The following is a 16,813-nucleotide window of genomic DNA, read 5'->3' as shown; positions in this document are numbered from 1 at the left end:
AACTACATAAGGCAAATTCATTTTAGTTCTTAGCAGAATTGACCTCGTGGCAGCACTTGGCCTGCCTGATTTTGTTCCTACCTTGAAACAGTAATTCTTCGCTGCATGAGAGCCCGCTCTTCGGGTCTCCTTGCTCCTCTGGCCTCATGGCCTCAGCCCCTTTGCCTGTTCTGTGTCCTCGGACATGTTTACATGTTGGGGTTCTAAGAGACCCCCTATTTAACCCTCTCACTGGGTGATCCCATTCATTCCCTTGACCTTGCACACCATCCATACCTCCAGCTCAGACTCTTTTCTGAGTCTAGCTCCTCTGACACTCAGCTGCCTGTTTAACTGCCTGCCTCACAGCCATGAACTCAGCATGCCAGAAACCAAACTCACCGATTCCTCCCCAGCCTTCCCACCTGAAATGGCACTGCCACCTCCTCTCACGCTCAGGCCAGAGATCTTGATGCTCCCCTCCCCCCCAGCCAGTCCAGTTAAGTCCTGCTGGTCCTGCCCAACATATGTCACGAATGTGGCCATTTCACACCTCCTGTGCTGCTCTGCCCCATCACTGCAGTCACCTCCTTCCTCGTCTCCCTGCTTCTGCCTTCCCTTCTTTCCAGTCTCTGTCTGGAGACCTAAAACCCTTCCCAGGCTTCCCACTGAATTAACCTAGCTCTTCCCCAACCCGGGGCTTCCCCGGTGGCTCAGCAGTGAAGAATCAGCCTGCAGTGCGGGAGTCACAGGAGACGCGAGTTCGATCCCTGGATCGGGAAGATGCCCTGGAGGAGGGCATGGCAACCCACTCCAGTGTTCTTGCCTGGAGACTTCCATGGATAGAGGAGCCTGGTGGACTATGGTCCATGGGGTCGAAAAGAGTCTGACGTGACTGAGCAACTTAGCATGCACGCACTGTTTCCCTGACCCATGGGGTTTGCAATACCCCAACCCCTGGCCACCTCTTCAGCCTCACCTTCCATTGCCTCTCCCTTCCTCACACCCAGTTGGCTCCCCTGGGCCCCCCAAGTCTCTGCTGCCTTTGGCCTTCCTGTGGGTGGCTGTCTGCTCTGCAGGCTTTCCCCTCCACTCTACCTGCTTAGCCCCTGTGCTCCTTCAGGCTTTGTTGTTGTTTTCTCAGATTTTCCAGAACGACTCAGTTTAAAGGAGCCCTCCTCCCTAGACTTGTCTGTCATGCCGTCCTCATCCTTCTCCTTTCATCACGGATGTAGTTAGTTGTTTATATGCACCTGCTTACGTGCACCAACCCTGCTGGGCTGTGAGCCTGGGGTTTCTTCCCCGCTGTACTCAGAGCTTGGCAGGGGATATGGTTTCTAGATGGGGCCTAAGCAAGAGGTGATGACTCAGTGAGTAAAGGTGGGAAATAACTGCTCAGTGCCCAGGGATGTACCATTGGGTGCTGGGGGTGAAGGGGGCTTTTGTGAAGGGCTTGGGGCTGGGTTGTGAGGTGATAAACAGGGTTGGGTGAGAGTTAGGGAGGATGGGAGAAGGAGAGGTCCTCTCCTCTGCTGAACCGGAAGGTGAAAGTGTGGAAGGAAGACGCTGCCCCTAGGTCCACAGCGGTCAGACAAGCTCTTGACATTGCCTGGTTCAGGATGTCAGGTTTTTAGAGAATGGTTTCTGCTTACCTTCCCCTCCTGCCCCTCACCACGTGATTTGTAGTTTACATTCTTCACCCTGGCCATGTGAGCACATTTGTGCATGCACACAGGTCAGGCCACTCACAGACACACACACACACACACACACACACACACACACACACACACACAGCCTTAAGGGGAGCAGCCAGCTTAACCTCACAGTGACTGTTGTATGTTTGACACACATGCCAGGGAGACAACGCCAAGAGAAGCAGCCGTAGGCAGCCCCCTGTGGGCACTCCGACATTAAGAATGGGAGGAGATGAGAGGCCTGGGGTAGCCTCTGGACTGAAGCTAGCTGCCTCCTGCTGTGGTCTACACTGGGCCAGCCAGTTGGCCTGGCCAGAACCCACGTTCTCCAGTGTTCCTGGCTGAGAACGGGAAAGTGCTGCCCAGCTCTCCCCTGCAGGGGGTCCAGAGTTGGGTCATTCTGGGAGGCCTTTGCTGTCATCTTCCCCCACCCCGGGGCACAGTCTGGGGCTGCTCTTTCTAGGAGGCAGGGCGGGAGGAACTGGGCCCACTGGACAGAGCAGGAGCCTGGGGGGGACATTCTCAGGTGGGAGCGAGGCTCCCCTGAGCTTCCTGCGGCTGCTTCTGGGCACGGCCTCCCTCTCTGCTCTGACCCCACAGAGAGCTCCAGCCCCACCCCAACCAGCTGCTTCCTTTCCTCAGGAGCGCCGCTTGATTTTCTCTGAGACAAGCCCATCTGTCCAGCAAAATAGAGTCCCTCAGGGTGACGGTTGACTTCCTGAAGGTGCCCCTTGGCCTGAAGAAGCCGGTGCTGAAGGAGGTGGCAGGGGGGCCGCCCAGAAGGCCCCAGCCTGTGGCCCTGGAGCGCTACAAGGCGCGGCGTTCGGACGCCATGGACACCGAGTCCCAGTACTCGGGCTATTCCTACAAGTCCGGCCACTCCCGCAGCTCCCGCAAGCACAGGTGGGTGTGCAAGCACAGGTGGGTGTGCAAGCACAGGTGGGTGTGCGTGAGAGCTGACACAGGTCGGGGAGTGGGGAGGGAGCACCACAGGGCCGGCGGGCTGAAGCTGGCCGCTGAGAAGCACGGGTCCTCCCCTTGACCTTCCGTGCCCGTTCCCCTGGCCTTCTGCTGCAGGGACCGCCGGGACCGACACCGCTCTAAGAGCCGAGACGGGAGCCGGGGGGACAAGTCGGTGACGATCCAGGCTCCAGGGGAGCCCCTGCTGGACAATGAGTCCACGAGAGGGGATGAGCGGGTGAGCGTCAGGGGCTGAGGTCTGGACCAGGTGTTTCCACTCGGATCTCTGGAGAAGCTGGAGGTCCATCCAAAAGGGGAAGGGACTGGAGACCTGGCCTCTTTCGACAGAGAGAGGAGGGCATTTTGGGTCATACTTCTGTTTAGGGTTCCAAGGTAGGACTTCATCTCAGTAGAATTCTGTAGAATCTTGGTAGAATTCAGAGATCCCTTTGGAAGCAGCAGCCTCCTTCATATTTTATGACCCATGTGACCTGGGCTGTGTAATGGGAATTGCCTCTTCTCTGGGCTCATGCCAGCCAGTTAGGGGACTGGGAATGTGGAGTGGGAGGACGGTGGTGGGTGGGGGCTGGAGGTGTGGCAGCCCAAAGTTTCCCCTGGGCACTCTGGTGCCCTCTGGTGTCTGACTGTAGAATAGCACCTGCTGGTCAGAGAGGGAGGAGTTGATGGAGAAAGGGGAGGAAGTGAGCTTGGGGAGATGGGAGGGGGTTTTCTGCTGGTTGCTCCTGCTCTGGCCTCTCTGGCCCACTGTGTGCCCCTGGCAGGGAGGGCAGCAGGCAGTGCCCAGTGCTAGAAGAGGGAAGAGGCAGGATTTGGGATGGCTGAGGTGGTCCATGTATCATTCCTCCTTCTTAGAAGCATCTTAGGGAGCTGGAGTTCTCACGAGGCATGAGACCCTGGGGAATCCTGGGGCTTGGAAGCAGGTCAGTACCTGAGGGAAATGATCTTTCTCCCTCTTTCCCAATCCCGTCTTCTCCCAGAGACCTGGCCTCCTGAGTTCTTGAAGTGAGCCTGATCAGCTCTTCTGTCATTGGGGGGTGTGCCCAGGCTCTTGAAACTTGGAGCACATGTGTAGGTATAGTGGTTGTGGTTACTCACGGGTTCCCTGAGCTGAGACAGGCAGTGCCTCCACTTTCTGCCTTCCGTTCAGACTCCCCTTTCCTTGCGAAATGCCCATGTGGTGGGCATTCAGATGGGCCAGAAGAGCCAGCCAGGCAGACCAGCGACCCGGAGTGGCCCTGAGTCTGTACCATGTCTCGCATGCCCTGCGCTAGTCTCTCACCATCCCCATCCCTTCTCGGTGTCCTCTCCTCTCCCCCATGCCGCCTTGGTCAGCTCACTCCCTTAACCAGATCCTCGAGTGGCCCTCTGTCCTCCGAGGATAGGTGCCTACTGCCTACTCTGGCCTTGAGCTTCCCAGGTAGTGCTAGCGGTGAAGAACCCACATGCCAATGCAGGAGATGTAAGACTCAGGTTTGATCCCTGGGTTGGGAAGATTCCCTGGAGGAGGGCATGGCAACCCATTCTAGTAATCTTGCCTGGAGAACCCCATGGACAGAGGAGCCTGATGGGCTTCAGTCCATAGGGTTGCAAAGAGCTGGACACAGCTGAAGCGACTTAGCACAGCACAGCATGGTTCATCCTGGCCTTGCAAGTGGGTTGCTCGAGCCTGCCTGCTTTGCCTGGAGAGTCTGACCTCAGGCCCCATCCTCTGACTGAGCAGCTCCCGGGCATCTCTCTTGGACCCTCTGTTCTGAAGGTGCATGTGCAGGTTTTTCCTGGTTGGCTGACAGCATGAAGCTCCCCGAGGGCCCAGGTCTCAGATGTGCCATCCCTGCAGGGGCCAGACTCGGGCATGCAGGGAAAGCGTTAGTCTCCCAGTTGGGCCCGACTCTGTTTACTCCATGGACCGTAGTCCGCCAGGCTCCTCTGACAGTGGAGCTCAGTAAGTACTTGGATGGCTGCGTGTGTGTTGATCACCCTCTTTTCTCCTCTCCCTGCTTTGCTCTCTGTCTTCTTCCCACTCACCTCTTCTCCCGCGTCCCTGCCTCCTCCTCCTCCTCCCCCTCCTCCCCATCACCATGGCCGCTCCGGCTGTAGGACGACAACTGGGGGGAGACGACCACAGTGGTAACGGGCACCTCGGAGCACAGCATCTCCCACGATGACCTCACGCGCATCGCCAAGGACATGGAAGACAGCGTCCCGCTGGACTGCTCCCGGCACCTGGGTGTGGCGGCGGGGGCTACGCTGGCCCTGCTCTCTTTCCTCACGCCTCTGGCTTTCCTGCTGCTGCCGCCACTGCTGTGGCGGGAGGAGCTGGAGCCGTGCGGGACGGCCTGCGAAGGCCTCTTCATCTCCGTGGCCTTCAAGCTGCTCATCCTGCTGCTGGGCAGCTGGGCCCTGTTCTTCCGCCGGCCCAAGGCCGCTCTGCCCCGCGTCTTCGTGCTGCGCGCCCTGCTCATGGTGCTCGTCTTCCTGCTCGTCGTGTCCTACTGGCTCTTCTACGGTGTCCGCATTCTGGACGCCCGCGAGCGCAGCTACCAAGGCGTGGTGCAGTTTGCCGTGTCGCTGGTGGATGCCCTGCTCTTTGTGCACTACCTGGCAGTGGTCCTGCTGGAGCTGCGCCAGCTCCAGCCGCAGTTCACGCTCAAGGTCGTGCGCTCCACCGACGGGGCCAGCCGCTTCTACAACGTGGGCCATCTCAGGTGCAGGCGCGTGGGGACAGGCAGCCCGGCCTGGGGCGGGGGCGGAGAGGGCTGCAGGGCGCAGGGCGGCGGGGTGTGATGGTGGGGCCGGAGGTGGCGCGCTCGGAGGGCTGGGTGGGCAGTTGTGTGCTCTGCACATTCTAGGTTTTCAACCGTGTTTGCTGCCTGATGGGTCCTGGAGCAGATAGGGTGGGAGTTAGGAGCTGGGAGTGAATAGATGAACAGAGATGGGGGATCTTACAGAGGGATGGACCAAAGAGGAGATAGGTGTGATTCTTTGGAATCACCACGTTTCTAGCTCTTGGAGGCGCAGCCTCTTGAGGGCACTCAGATGAGCTGGCAAGAGGAAGGGCCCCCCAGGGAAAAGATAAGGAGGAAGGTTCTTCGGCCCCCCAAACTTGTGGGCAGGATGCCCCCCCCGGCCACCCAGATTATCATTAGTCCTGCAGGGAATGTTGAGGGGAATGCTGGAGGGGAGGAGGTGACCCCTGGCTGGGGACCCTGGCCCAGTGCCCTTTCTCCCCTGGGCTTCAGCACAGCAGGGAAGGAGTAGCAGGCCCAGCCCTGGGGAAGGCTCAGGGGTCTGGTGAGTAGACCGCAGGCCCCGAGCCAGGCTTCTTGGAAGCAGCTTGTCCCTGCCCTCTGTCCTGTCCTGCCCTGCTGACCTGCCCTGCTGTGTCCCTCCCTTGCGCCCCTTGTCTGTCCTCGCTGCCTCCCCGTCCTGCCATCTCCCCTACAGCATCCAGCGTGTGGCAGTGTGGGTCCTGGAGAAGTATTACCATGACTTCCCTGTCTACAACCCTGCCCTCCTCAACCTGCCCAAGTCCGTCCTGGCCAAGAAGGTGTCTGGCTTCAAGGTGTATTCCCTCGGAGAGGGTGAGCGGCCCTGCTTCTTGGCCTCCTGGTCTCCTCCCAAGCAGGACTCCCAAGTTCCTGCCTCCCGTTTCTCTTTCACCCTTCTTCCCGTGCTTTCTCCTTCCTCAGACTGTGTGCCAGCCCCTCCTGTTCTGTCCTCTCCCTCCACACCAGGTGGCTGGTTTTAGCTGCTGATTCTGCTCTCTTCCCCTTTATGCTACGGTGTGTCCCCTTCCTCTGGCTCCCCTGTGTCTGCCCTTCAGCCCTCGCTCTCGGAGGCCCGACCCTCACGCACTGGGGAGGAGCCCGTGCGGGACTCCTGCCCTCTGACGCCCTCCTTGAGGCCTTCCTGTGGGCCTCGCCCAGACGTCGTGGGAGGGCTGGGAAAGGGAGGTGTTCCTGGGGGGTGGACACGGCTTCCTCTGGACATGTCGGTGGCGGGGGGGGGGGGGGGGCCCCAGACTTCCTGGAGTGGGAATCAAGGTGGCGCTCTGAAGGGACCAACCTGTCTCTCTCCTGCTTCTGCGCAGAAAACAGTACCAACAACTCCACGGGTCAGTCCCGAGCTGTGATCGCAGCGGCGGCCCGCAGGCGGGACAACAGCCACAACGAGTACTACTACGAGGAGGCCGAGCATGAGCGGAGGGTGCGCAAGCGGAGGGCCAGGTGGGTCTTGGGGAGGAGTGGGGCTGCTGGGGGGCTGCTGGGAGGCTGGGGAGAGGAGGGCCACCTGGCTTCTGTAACCGATGGTGATGTGCGTTCGTTTTCTGTTGCTGCCTTAATAAGTCACCGTGAACTGGGTGCTGTGAAACAGCTCACACTTACTGTCTTGCAGTCCTGAGAGTCAGGCACAGGTGAGCTGAAAGTGAGAACAAATCTAGTTTTAGCCCGAGTCCCCTTCCAAGCTCACTGGTTGCTGGCAGAATCAATTCCTGGTCACCTGGACTCATAGGCAGTTTTCCTTGAGGCTAGCAAGACCAGGTCTCTGACTTCTGCCACCAGCTGGAGAGAACTCCACTTCAAAGGGCTCGTGATGAAGATTACCTGCAGGGTAATCTCCTTATTTTAAAGTCAGCCAACTTGACACTTTTATTACCTCTGCAAAACATACCAAGATTATTGGATAACCAGGGGACTGGGATCTGGTGGAGGTGGATGGGGCCTTTGAGTTCTGCCTGCACCATGGAGCAGGGACCGTTAAAGCCCGTGAGCCTCCCTGGCAGTGGCAGGGACCGAGGCTGGACCAGTCCTCCTTCCAGTAGATCTTGGAGGCATGCTCAGCAGATAGTACATTTTTACCTGCAAAAAATGAGGCTCTAGTGCCCATATCTTGGTAAATTCTTAAACACTGTCCTCATGCTTCCTTTTTTCCTGTTCGCATTGTTATGTGAATGCTGTTCATGCCTGAAGATTCTTTCTTGGTGTCGACTGCTTGCCAGGGCCCTTCATCTGTTGGTATTTCTACAGGGGAGAAACAGAGGGTCTTGGGACTCTGCCCTTCCTCGCACATGATCTCCAGGCTTTGAGGGAGGAAGGTAGCCCTGACCCTATTCCTTTTCATTATTTTTTTAGTTTTTTAAAAAGTTTTCTTTTAATTGGAGGAAAATTGCTTTATAAATTGTGTTGGTGTCTGCTGTACAACAGTGCAAATCAGCCATCAGTTCAGTCTGTCAGTCGTGTCCGACTCTTTGTGACCCCATGGACTGCAGCACACCAGGCTTCCCTGTCCATCATCGACTCCCAGAGCTTGCTCAAACTCATGTCTATCGAGTCGGTGATGCCGTCCAACCATCTCATCCTCTGTCATCCACTTCTCCTGTCTTCAGTCTTTCCCAGCATCAGGGTCTTTTCCAATGAGTCAGGTGGCCAAAGTATTGGAGTTCCAGGTGTACTGGAGTTTCAGCTTCAGCATCAGTCCTTCCAGTGAATATTCAGGACTGATTTCCTTTACGATTGACTGGTGTGATCTCCTTGAGGGACTTTCAAGAGTCTTCTCTGACACCACAGTTCAGAAGCATCAATTCTTTAGTGCTCAGCTTTATAGCTCAACTCTCACATCCATACATGACTACTGGAAAAACCATAGCTTTGACTTACATGGACCTTAGTTGGCAAAGGTAATGTTTCTGCTTTTTACTATGCTGTCTAAGTTGGTCATACAGACATGGGTTTGGGTGGACTCTGGGAGTTGGTGATGGACAGGGAGGCCTGGCATGCTGTGGTTCATGGGGTTGCAAAGAGTCAGACACGACTGAGTGACTGAACTGAACTGAACTGAAGTTGGTCTTAGCTTTTCTTCCAAGGAGCAAGTGTCCTTTAATTTTATGGCTGCAGTTACCATCTGCAATGATTCTGGAGCCCACGAAAATAAAATCTGTCGCTGTTTCCATTGTTTCCCCATGAAGTGATGGGACCGGATGCCATGATCTTAGTTTTTTGAATGTTGAGTTTTAAGCCAGCTTTTTCACTCTCCTCTTTCACCTTCATCGAGAGGCTCTTTAGTTCCTCTTCACTTTCTGCCATAAAGTGATTTTTGATTTCTGCCAGAAGGTGCAGAGAGTGGCAGAGATCAGCCATAATCGTGCATATATCGGCTCCCTCCTCTCCCGCTAGCCCACCCTCTAAGTCGTCAGGAGTGCCAGGCTGGCTTTCCTGGGTTATACAGCACTTTCTCGCCAGCTATCTGTTTTATGCATGGCAGTGTGTATATGTCAGGGCTACTCTTTCTGATCATCCTGCTCTTTCCTTCCTCCAGTGTTTCCATAAGTTCATTCTTTATACCTGCATCTTCATTCCTTCCCTGCAAATAGACTCATCAATACCGTTTTCTAGATTCCATATATATACATTAATATACTTTATTTGTTTTTCTCTTTCTGACTTACTTCAGTCTGTATAACAGGCTCTAGGTTTATCCATCTCACTAGAACTGACTCAAATTCATTCTTTTTATGGCTGAGTAATATTCCATTACACACACACACACATACACACACACACCACATCTTTATCTCTGTTGATGGACAAATAGGTGGCTTCCATATCCTAGTTATTGTATCTACTAGTATATACTATGAACATTGGGGTGCATGTGTCTTTTTTGAATTATGGTTTTCTCAGGGTATTTACCCAGTAGTGGGATTGTTGGATCATATGGTAGTTTTATTCCTAATTTTTAAAGGAATCTCCATACAGTTCTCCGTAGTGGCTGTATCACTTTACATTCCCACCAATAGTGCAAGAGGGTTCCCTTTTCTCCAGCATCTGATCTGTTTTTACACGAGGCTGCAGTAGATGGAAGATTAGCAGCCCCCTTTCTGTGACATTGCAGCAAGTCTCCAGTTGCCGTGGAAAGGAAGCTGGAAAAGTTCCCTGCCTCCTCTGCCTTCTGCCTTGACCATGATCTCTGGACCTCCTGGGCTGCTGCTACCATAGGGGACCCTTTCCTTCCCCATGACCTTGTTTGTAGCCAAGAGAAAACTTTTCCCCTTGGTTCACCTAAGACAAAGGGATCTTTTCTAAAGGAACTTTATTGAGCCCCTCAGGGAGGCAAAAGAATAAACAGAGATACAGCAGAATTACCCAGATCCGCATGTGTACTTGGCCCAGAACCCTATCCTAAGCTACTTGAAGCCCCAGGTTCCTGGGTTTCCCCAGTACTGGCGTTCGTTTGCACGTCTCTATACTTTTAATGTAAATGGGCTTCTTTTTTCGGCTTCCCTCTTACGAACATATTTTTTAAACTCACTCTGTCTGTATATCTGGTTTGTTGCATCTTATTGCTGTCTAGCACTCAGAGAATACTTTCAACATCCTGACCAGTATTTGGATGATAGTCATTTGCCTAATTTTTTTCCATTTTGATGAATAAGTAGTATCCTATTAACATTTAATTTTCTTAGTACTGTCTAGTAACAGCGTCATCTTTTTTCAGCCTTTCAGGTCTCTTATGAATTATTTGTTCACTTCTTTGCCCATTTTCTATTGTGTTTCTTACCTTTTCCTTCTTGATTTGTAGCACATTTTTTTGCCTTACCTTTGCCCACCCCAGGTGTTAGTTGTTGCTCATGCTATCACGGTTGAATAGACATGTGTGATTTTGATGTAGTTATATCTAATGATGTTTCACCCACTGAAGTGCAGTTCAGGGGGGCTCATTTAGAAGGCTTTTTCTAGGGTTCGATCCATAGTTGTCTCTCTCTTTGACACTGGATGGTCCTCTAGGGGTCCTGGGCTGGGCTCGCTGAGCTCTACAGCTGTTTTCTACTTCTAGAGGGGTGAAGACCCTCTGCCTCCCACCCATACACATGCGTTCTCATATGCACAAACACAGCCTCCAAAGACTGGTTCTTGAGTCCAGATGAGAGCCTATAGCTTCAGGCAGAGCACAAAGGCCTGACCTCTCTCAGGCTGCTGGAGGGCTGAAGCTGGGGGGAAGATGAGAGGTGGGAGCCCGGTCCACACCTCTTGTCTCCCCCAGGCTCGTGGTGGCAGTGGAGGAGGCCTTCACCCACATTAAGCGGCTGCAGGAAGAGGAGCAGAAGAACCCCAGGGAGGTGATGGACCCGCGGGAGGCCGCCCAGGCCATCTTCGCGTCCATGGCCCGCGCCATGCAGAAGTACCTTCGCACGACCAAGCAGCAGCCCTACCACACCATGGAGAGTATCCTGCAGCACCTTGAGTTCTGCATCACGCACGACATGACGCCCAAGGTCGGCCCCCTGCCCCAGCATCCTTTCTCTCCCCCCGACTTTGGCCCCTTCCCTTCTGCTTCCTCTCCCTGATTCTTTCACCTCCTTCCCTATCCTCCATCCCTCTCCCGTCCCTACCTCCTTCCAGTCTCCCATCCCTACTCCATCTGCTCCATCTCTGAATGGGGTAGCATTCTTAGGTGCTGAGAAGAGGGAATTTGGGGACCATTTGGGGAATAACTGAGACCTCCTTCTCATCTCTGTAGAGGTGCCCGAATTTTCAGATCCAGACTCCCACCAGATGTTGTTTGCTCTATGCTCTTTTCGAGCCAGTTCCACCATCCATTTCTGTGGCCAGCTTCCTAGAATTGCCTCCCCTGAGCCTTCTTTGGGGAACAGGTCACTACAGATGTTTCACTTCAACTGTGATGCCTCTAGCTTTCTGCTGGTGCAGCTCTGCTGAGTGCTACCCACTCGAGCAGAAGGGAGAGAAAGGAGTACAAGGGAGGGCTTTCCTGGGTCAGAGCAGGTACCTGGGAAGAGCAGGGGATGTGGGGGTCAGGAGAGCCAGTCCCAGACCTGACCCTGCTGAGCTACACCACTTCTGTGGGATCCCGCTCCTGTATTGATAAACCAGGGTCCCAGGCAGATGATCTCAGGCCCTTTCCTGCTCTAACACTCTGAGATCGTATGCGTAGAGTGAGCTTGGGACATCTTGGTGGTCTTTGGACGCTTTACCCCCAGAGAGGTAAAGGGGAGGTGGGTAGGTGGGAGGGAAAATTTCCTGAGATGTCCCCTCTCGTTTCCTCAGGCCTTCCTGGAGCGGTACCTGGCAGCTGGACCAACCATCCAGTATCACAAGGAACGCTGGCTGGCCAAACAGTGGACACTTGTGAGCGAGGAGCCGGTAACCAATGGGCTCAAGGATGGCATTGTTTTCCTCTTGAAACGCCAGGACTTCAGCCTGGTGGTCAGCACCAAGAAGGTCCCATTCTTCAAACTCTCCGAGGAATTTGTGGACCCCAAGTCGCACAAGTTTGTCATGAGGCTGCAGTCCGAGACCTCAGTGTGACTGCAACAGCAGGAGACAGGGAGGCGTGGGGCTCCTGCGGCGGCGGTGGGGGCGTGCCTCCCAGGCCCTGCCACATCCCCGCAGCCCTTCTTCCTCCTGCTCTAGTTTTTTTTTACTTGAATTACCCCCCTCCCACTCCCGTCTCCTCCCCCATCCTTACTTCCCCCATGCAAACCTGGAGAGACCATCCTGCTGTCAACAGTGCCTGGGAAGTCCCCCTCCCTCCTCCCACCCCCTCACTTTTGTGTCGCTCCGGGCCCTGCAGGAATCAGTGCCTCTCGCCCTCTCCTTTCCCCGCCAACAGTCTCTTCTGGAAGGGCCTGGCAGAGCCCCACTCGAACCCAGGTTCTTATAGCAGTTCTCTCCAGTGGTTCCCCAAAGGATTTCTCTGGGGGGCGGGGGCACAGATCTGACTCCAGAGAGCCACAGTGCCAAACCCCCTGGGCAGCGCTGCCCGCAGCCTCCTGGTGGCAGATGGACCTGCTCCCCCGTTCGCTCACCCCACCTGAGCAAACCCGGAATTCTTAAGCAGGGACCCCCCTATGTCCTCCCACGCAGCCCGAGTTGGAGCCTCCCCACCAGGGTTGTTTGCTTCCAGCTCTTTGAACCTCTTCCCCATCCACATATTCAGAGCAGGGGAAGTTCCTGGGCCCTGGGGGCCAGTACCTTTCTTCCACGGGGCCTTTACTAGGCAGCCCCTTGGGGAAGGTCGGGAGAGAGCCCCGTGAACATCGCTGAGCACTACCTTCTGAACTGCCCACACCTTTGCTCGCACCGTGCTGGGGTGGGTCTCCCCCTTCCTGGCGAAGGGTGCCACGTAGACTTCTGTACAGATTTAGTGGCTTGGCTGGACCCTGACCCACCCCAGTGGTCTCAGACAAACGTTTTTCTTTTCTTCACCAGCCATCCCCCATTTTGCTGTCTTTTCTCTCAGCTCCAGAGACCTATTGCCTCATCTCTTTTTGGGGGGGTAGCCAGCAGCTCCTCCTCATCCCCTGCCTTAAGTCCACTTCTTTGCCTCAGGGGTCTCTTCTCCTTGGCTGGCCAGGGTCCTCCCCCACTGTTCCCTCTCTGCCTGGTTTTCTGGGCTCTGGTCTCCCTCTGTAATGGGATGAGGGACCAAGATTGCTGCCTTTGTTGGGTACTTAGCCCCTCACCCCATTTAGCTTCCATAGTCTTTGCACCCAATCTGAATTCTTGAGAGGTTCACTCTCATTTTGAGCAAAAGTTGCTGGCCTTCTAATACTTAATTTCACTGTAAATCTGAGCCTTGAAATCAGACATCCCTAAATGATGTAGTTTTAGCCAAGGGGATAGAACTAAGGAGTACTCACATACCTCCAGCCAGCACCCAGGTCGGAGAGTGTCCTCGTGGCCCGGCTGGAGCAGTCCCCTGAGCCCGTCCTCAGAGTAACTCACAATGCCCCTTTGTAGGCCCATTTCTCCCCTGGAAAACTCATTTGTTCTTGCCTTGCTGAGGGCACCCTGGGATAAGACCCCCACTGATCTCTTACCGGGGAGGCTTCCTCTCTGTATTGGCAACCCTGGGCATGATGGAGCCTGGGGATTGTTTGTCCTGCCGTCCTTTCTGGAAAAGCACATCTGTCCACACACCACTTCCTCGAGAAGGGCTCTTCAGCCAGTGCTTACCTTGTCTGCACGTGGGTGGGTTACACGGCTGACTTAGGCAGGGCCTGGAAGGCAGCCTTGGGCTGGGGCTATGGGTTTGAGGGTAAACCTGAGTGATACACATCCTGTCCTGGAGGTCCTGGGAAGGTATTTGTTTTTCTTCTCTTCAAAGACGTGGTTTCAGAGGAATCCCTTCTGGGTCACATTTCTAAATACCTCACTATCCTGGAAAACGGGGCCTGGATGGTGACTGGGGTCACTGCCGTTGTGGGCAGGAGTGGGATGTGGTGTGGTCTGGGGAAGAGTTCGGGGGGGGGAGAGGGAAAATATTTGTGATCATAGTTGCTGCCCTAGATGAGGGGGTGGGGGAGTGTTTATTTTAAGAACCTGCCATGTTTTTTAATCACTGTGAGTTTTTCATTCCTTTTAACTAAAACAAAAAGACATTCCCCGCTCCTGCCTCCCCCAACCCCCAACTCTCTCTCTAAGCACTAAGGGCTGTGACTGAGACTGGTAGTGTTTTGGTCCTTTGCGTCAGAACTGTGGTATCTTTGTCTTCTTTGATTACTGTTATTGTTATTTTTTAAAATGTCAGGATGAACTGTCACATGCACGGCTGTGTTTGTCTTTCGCTTCTCCTGTATGGGAAGTTGTCTCCATACTGTGAACTGAGGTGGGGCTTGTAGCTGCCTCGGTCCCTCTGACCAGTGTCCCCCACTCTTGTCTGTCCCGTCACAGGCTGGATTTTTCTCATCCTTCCCTCGTGGGGGTGTGCCCACCCATTGCCACCCCCACCCCACATACCGTCATCACGGACGCCGTGGCTGCGTCTCTCCAGTGCTCTTTCCTGCGGCCCCGCGGCGTCCCAGCTCATCCCCGCCACACCTCCCAGGCCCTCCTTTTCACCACCTGGGAAGGCCGGTGGTCCTCCCCTCCACACCAGGATGCTGTGCCTCAGTCCTGCACCTACCTCGCCACTCTGCCGCTGTCCCCATTGGTCCCTGTCTCTTACACTCCTCTCCGTGCTCTTTCTGTTCTTGTTTATCTCCCTCTCACCTCTCCTTTTTCCTTCCCACTGCACCCACCCCCCTCTCAGCCCTTTCTTTTTCCCTTCACCTCCCCACTTCAGTCCTGTTGCCAACCTTGCTGCAATACCTGTGATGAGACATTGGGATCCCTTCTCATCTGAAACAGCTGTTTCCCAGAGTTGAAGCTTCTCTCCTCTTCTGGGCCTGGATGAGCTCCCTTTACCCCTCTGTGGTGTCTGTCAGTCTGTCTTCTCTTTCCTCTGCCTTTCCCACGGGGCAGCATCTGCTGATGGAGTTGGTCCTGGTGTGTGATTGTTGTGATTTGTTCTTTTGTGTGTGCAAGGAAGGGAGCTTTTTGAGTTCCTTCCAAGTGAGATTGTAAATGTAGAATTTTCCACTGTTGGATCTAGATTTTTTTCCCCCCTTTTTTTGGGTTACAGAGCTGAGACCTTGTGCATGCATGTAGAAAGTTGTAAAATGTAAATTCTTTTTTTTTTAATATATAAAAAGCTTGTTTTTACAGTTTGCAGTGGATCTAAACATTATGGCAATTTTAGGGATTTTTTTTTTTTCTTAAACATAGGAATTAAAACTGTACAAATTTTTTTTTTTTTATATATAAAATAAAGGCATTTGACTTTTGTGGGGGCATTCTGTTGTTTTTTTTCTCTTCTTTTTTTTTTTTTTTTTAAAACAGGAGTGAAAAGAGCCCGATGTCAGGAAGGAGTGAATGTATATTCCTTGTTAGGGAGTGGGTGGGCCAGGAGGGGGCAGTGTGAGCTCGTCACTGCTCCACCCTTCTCAGGGTGAATGAAAAAGGAAGCTGCTTATTCTGAACTCTGATTCTGAGAAGAGAAACACTTGGGAACGTGAAGACTTAGCTGTTCTCTGGGGTGGTTGTCAAGATAAGGAGGAGGGAAAGATTCCTTTCTGGGTAGATTCATGGGAATTTCAGAGAACAGTTGATGATTTCATTCAATAGTGACAGCCCTTCACATGTTACTAAGACACATTCCTGAAGTGTATCTCATGTTTCTAAGGATTGCCTTATTTCTACCAGTTATTTCTCTAATCTTTCAGATACCGTACAAAAGAATATTCCAGCAGGAGTCATTTATTTAAAAAATGGCAATGTTCAGTTGACACTGTGCTTGTAATCAAGCCCGGGAATTATTGTTGAGAGATGAGGGGCTTTCTCTCAGCTCTACCCAGACCCAAGCTTCTCTGTGACTTTGGCCAAAATGCTTAGCACAGAAAATTCTTTCTAAGGTTAAAAATAAACCAACAAAGGTAAACATCCCTGTGTGAAGTTAACCCATTTACTACTAGATTTTGTCCTCTTCTTCCCTGCCCCATCCTTTGCCATGCTCTGAGGATGCAAAGACCAGAGTCTTGTCCTTGTCCTGGAGGAAGATCTGAGCTACAGGGAGGTGACAAGTCAGATAACCTAACGCAAGACTGTGTGGCCTGTTCACAAGCAGAGCACAGGTTAGCCCTAGCAGGTTTCCAAGGAGCTCAGAGAGCCTACCTTTAAGAAATTTAAGTAGTTTGTTTAAGAACCAACACAGTAACCCTGCTTTCTTGAGGGGAGGGATTTTCTCTACTTTGCTCATATTCCTAGCAGCTATGTCAGTTCTTCACGTACAGTCAGTATTCAATTAAAAAGTGTATTGAATGAATAATGAATTATGAAGAACTAATGATACAACATGGGTGCTGTGTGCTCAGTCATTCAGTTGTGTCTGACTCTTGTGCCACCCCATGGACTCTTGCGACTCAGGCAGCTCGCCTGGCTCTTGTGTCCATGGAATTTTCCAGGCAAGAATACTGGAGTGGATTGCCATTTCCTTCTCCAGGGGATCTTCGTGACCCAGGGATCAAACCCCCATCTCCAGCATCTCCCATATTGCAGGCAGATTCTTTACCACTGAACCACCAGGGAATAGGGACATGGAAAAAGGATCATATATTTACTTCTCCCTTTAAAATTTCAGTCAGGTCTCATGTGAGAATGAGTTAAAAAAAATTGCTGGACTTCACTGGTGGTTCAGTGGTCAAGAATCCTGCCAACGTAGGGGACATGATTCGATCTCTGGTCTGGAAAGATTCCACATGCAACTAAGCCTTTGTGCCACACTGACTGAAACCCATGTGCTCTAGAGCCCGTGTGCAGCAA

General features: G+C 53.3%; 1 protein-coding gene across 1 annotated transcript; it reads left to right on the top strand.

Annotated features, from left to right (window-relative positions):
* The first annotated feature begins 2,323 nt into the window (after positions 1-2,323).
* VANGL2 (VANGL planar cell polarity protein 2) lies at positions 2,324-15,282 on the top strand. The gene is made up of 7 exons (XM_040230108.1): positions 2,324-2,579; positions 2,754-2,874; positions 4,755-5,362; positions 6,102-6,238; positions 6,748-6,883; positions 10,698-10,929; positions 11,720-15,282. Exons 1-7 carry the CDS (start codon positions 2,509-2,511, stop codon positions 11,978-11,980), a joined length of 1,566 nt encoding a protein of 521 aa, XP_040086042.1. The 5' UTR covers positions 2,324-2,508; the 3' UTR covers positions 11,981-15,282.
* The last annotated feature ends 1,531 nt before the right edge of the window (positions 15,283-16,813 follow it).

Source organism: Oryx dammah, unplaced genomic scaffold (assembly GCF_014754425.2).
Source record: "Oryx dammah isolate SB20612 unplaced genomic scaffold, SCBI_Odam_1.1 HiC_scaffold_28, whole genome shotgun sequence".
In the NCBI taxonomy this organism is placed as follows: Eukaryota; Metazoa; Chordata; class Mammalia; order Artiodactyla; family Bovidae; genus Oryx; species Oryx dammah.
Note: the sequence above shows the minus strand (reverse complement) of the source record. Positions and strands in the feature narration are given on the sequence as shown.